The sequence below is a fragment of the Myotis davidii genome, unplaced genomic scaffold, assembly GCF_000327345.1.
Source record: "Myotis davidii unplaced genomic scaffold, ASM32734v1 scaffold169, whole genome shotgun sequence".
NCBI lineage: Eukaryota > Metazoa > Chordata > Mammalia > Chiroptera > Vespertilionidae > Myotis > Myotis davidii.
In genome coordinates, this window is record NW_006383005.1 from 2584470 (window position 1) to 2588370 (window position 3901).

Sequence of the window (3901 nt, forward strand, 5' to 3'; positions counted from 1 at the left end):
CCCTCTCTGATGACCTCGCCTCCCTCCCCAGATTCACGGATCAGGACAAGCACGTGGTCCAGCACTGCTTTCACTACACCAGCACGGTGCTCACCAGCACCCTGGCATTCCAGAAGGAGCAGAAGCTCAAGTGTGAGTGCCAGGTGAGTGGTCTGCCTTGCGCCTCTCTCAGGAACAGTCACCCAGCTCCCAGCCCCAGTGACTTATCCACAAGGGAAAGGCCCATGTCTATCTGGCCCCTGGCCGGGGGTTTACCTAGAACTCTGGGGGCCTGTTAAGGAGGACGGCACGGATTCCTCAGAGTGACCGCTGACTGCAGGCGCTGTATGCGATCCCCCTCTAGTGTCCAACTCGGGTACTACAGCCATGCTGGGCGGCTGGAAGCTGAGGTGAATGCACATCTGAGACTGCAGATTTCTACACACTTTCGCTGAGGCAGTTCCTCCCTCTCCTCCACTTAGTAGCCAAATGACATAATTAGACTCTGTGTCTCCAGCATGTGCGGAGAGCCCTAGGAGAGGAATGAAAAGCCCGTGGGGATGTTGGAGAGGTTACAGATGACATACAGAAAGCATACTTTCTGTAACCTGAGCCCCAATGATCTCTATTTTCTCCATTCCAGGCTCTTCTCCAAGTGGCAAAGAACCTCTTCACTCACCTGGGTGAGTGCACTGTCCTCCTCCCTGACTGATTGTGGGGTGGGAGGGGGGGCTGGAGTTTGGGGGAGGCGAGGTGGGAGGGTTTGGCCTTGGCATTCCAGCCCGGTCTCACCACTGCCCCCCTCCCCGCCCCTCCCTCTCTTAGATGACGTCTCTGTCCTGCTCCAGGAGATCATCACAGAGGCCAGAAACCTCAGCAATGCTGAGATGTGAGTGAATTTACCCCTGGGTGGGAGAGAGAGGCCCCAGGCTTCATTCCTCACCCTCTCCTTCCCTCCCTTTCCCTCTCCACTGCCTTCCCGTGGGAACCCAGCACATTTTGTATGATCCTTTACTTCATGCCTGTGACCATCCCTAGACTGTAACGTCCAAAGACAGCAGAGGTGGGGCTTGCTTTGCTGACCATGGGTCCGAGCTCCTAACTACAATGCATGGCACAGAGTAGGCGCTCAAAAAAAAATTCATTGGGTTGAGCTAATGTCAGGAGTCAGCCAGCTCTGAAGAAAGTCAGCACAGATCACTCCTCCAGCCTTAGAAATCTGGGCTCGCCTCAAGTTGTGAGGAGCAGGGGTGGTTGGAGAGGGGTGTCAGGGCTCTGTGGACCAAGGCCGTCTCCCCGCAGCTGCTCTGTGTTCCTGCTGGATCAAAATGAGCTGGTGGCCAAGGTGTTCGACGGGGGCGTGGTGGAAGATGAGGTGAGGCAGGGCCCCACGGAGAGTGTTGCTGTGGTCCTGGGGGGCTGGAGGGGGAGGGCAGGAGAAGGGGTCAAGTGTCCGCAGAAGGCCTCATGGCCTGCTCTGTGGACAGTCACTAACTTTTTCCTCTCAACCCCTGCCTGCCCCTGCAGAGCTATGAGATACGCATCCCGGCGGACCAGGGCATAGCGGGCCACGTGGCAACGACAGGCCAGATCCTGAACATCCCGGACGCCTACGCACACCCGCTTTTCTACCGCGGCGTGGACGACAGCACGGGGTTCCGGACGCGCAACATCCTCTGCTTCCCCATCAAGAACGAGAACAAGGGTGCGGGCTCCCATGAGGGGCAGGGCCAGTCTGGGTGGGGACTGAGCAGGATGGGGCCGAGGAGCCGAATGGAGGGCTGGCAACCTTTCCCGCTGCCTTAGAGGCCCCTAGCACAAGGCGCAGGCTTCCCAGGCATGGGTTCCCTTGAGGACAGCAGGGAAGGCAGATCCCCGCCGGACACATCCACTGGCCAGTCCTAGCCCCTCTCCTGCCCCCAGAGGTGATCGGTGTGGCCGAGCTGGTGAACAAGATCAACGGACCCTGGTTCAGCAAGTTCGATGAGGACCTGGCCACGGCCTTCTCCATCTACTGCGGCATCAGCATCGCCCACGTGAGTGGAGACAGGGGTGGAGACAGCGCAGGGCCCTCTGCCCTCCTCTCCACACTGGGACTCAGAGCCCCACTGCTGGTTGCTATGCAACCTTCTGTACCGCTGGTCACTTCTGACCTGTTTCCCACCTGAACATTTATGATTTCCCGTCCTATCCCGTTAGCCTCCAAGACCGTGGGAAACCCCAGCTGTCATTATTCACCTGCCTCACCCCCACCCTCCTCTGGAGGCAACCTCAACCCAAGCCCCTGGTCGACTTCTTTTTGGGAAATATTGGGTCTCCTTGTCCACAGCTGGCAGCTCTCCATGGGACTCCAACCCACTGGTCCCTGGCACTGATCCCTCACCTGTTTTCTGTCTCTGCTCTGGGCCTCGGGCCCCATCACTGAAGACTAGGGCAGGCTCCGGAGGGGATGCAAAGTGCCAGCTCAAGTGCTAAGAGATCCTAGGAGGCGAAGCAAGGGAGGTCTAGCCCAGTGACGGCGAACCTTTTGAGCTCGGCGTGTCAGCATTTTGAAATCCCTAACTTAACTCTGGTGCGGTGTCACATATAGAATTTTTTTGATATTTGCAACCATAGTAAAACAAAGACTTACATTTTTGATATTTATTTTATATATTTAAATGCCATTTAACAAAGAAAAATCAACCCCAAAAAATGAGTTCACGTGTCACCTCTGACACACATGTCATAGGTTCGCCGTCACTGGTCTAGATCAAGGTTGGATGGGGCTTCATACTCTGGGCTGGAGTGCCTAGGCTCACACCTGGGCCAGGCCTGGAGGTTCTGTCTGACCCCCCGTCCAGTGCTGGGTGTTCTGAGATTTCACAGCCACATTGCTTGAGCCGCATTCTTCCCCTTTCTCCCCCTAGTCCCTCCTTTACAAGAAGGTGAATGAGGCCCAGTACCGCAGCCACCTCGCCAATGAGATGATGATGTACCACATGAAGGTGAGGCTTGCATGGAGCTTCTGTCCTCCTCCTCAGGGTCTCAAGGTCCCCTGCCTCCCCTCCGCCCCCCCAATCCTCCTGGGCCCAGGACCAGGCTGGGCTTCTGACCACCCTCTCATGAAGATAAGAAGACAGGCCCAGTGCAATGCTAGACTCCAGCTCCAGGCATGTTCTTTCTAGTTCAGCCCCGAGGCTGGCAGCAGCACCCACCCTGGGGAAGAGCCTGGTCCGGCCAGGTGTTCCCATGTCCAGGGATAATTCCCATCTTCAGAATGACTGAGGGGCTCACTCAGGGCCCTTGCCACAGCTCCCCTAGGTTCAGGAGTCCTGAAGTCCTAATTATAATATTCTATTCCATGCCCAGACCCTGTGTCAGCAATGCTCTTTCAGGCTTTAGTTCTCAGCATGTGGTGGTCATTGTTGATGTAAACCAGCGGGTTCTCAACCTGTGGGTTGCGAACATTGGAAAACACAGATAGCATGTCAGATATTTACATTATGATTCATAACAGTAGCGACATTACAGTTATGAAGTAGCAACGAAAATAATTTTATGGTTGGGTCACAACAAACCGGGGACACTCTGGGTGAGGGGTCTAATACCCAGGCTGGTCCCTGTAGGTCTCTGATGATGAATACACCAAACTGCTCCATGACGGCATCCAGCCTGTGGCCTCCATTGACTCTAACTTCGCCAATTTCACCTACACCCCTCGCTCTCTTCCCGAGGATGACACTTCCATGGTGAGCTTCCCTCTACCTGCAATGAGACAGAGGGTGTACAGGCAGAAATTTAAGTTAAACGTACACAGGAACTTCCTGGCAAGACAGAGTCATCAAGGAAGCCTACCGAGTCTCCCTTAGAGATGGAATGGGCATGTGGTGTGCCAGCATGGGCCGCGGGGCCTGCTTAGAGGCCAGGGGCTGGCTGGCTG

The 3901-nt window shown here is 55.7% G+C and overlaps 1 protein-coding gene across 1 annotated transcript in view; it reads left to right on the top strand.

Annotated features, from left to right (window-relative positions):
* Positions 1-3901, top strand: part of PDE2A (phosphodiesterase 2A) — a 70781-nt gene that overhangs the window by 54425 nt on the left and 12455 nt on the right. Inside the window, exons 15-22 of the mRNA XM_015557478.1 lie at positions 32-143; positions 623-662; positions 805-868; positions 1282-1354; positions 1507-1684; positions 1903-2015; positions 2889-2966; positions 3588-3710. Coding sequence (XP_015412964.1) covers positions 32-143; positions 623-662; positions 805-868; positions 1282-1354; positions 1507-1684; positions 1903-2015; positions 2889-2966; positions 3588-3710 — 781 coding nt within the window. The remainder of the gene's footprint in view (positions 1-31; positions 144-622; positions 663-804; positions 869-1281; positions 1355-1506; positions 1685-1902; positions 2016-2888; positions 2967-3587; positions 3711-3901) is intronic.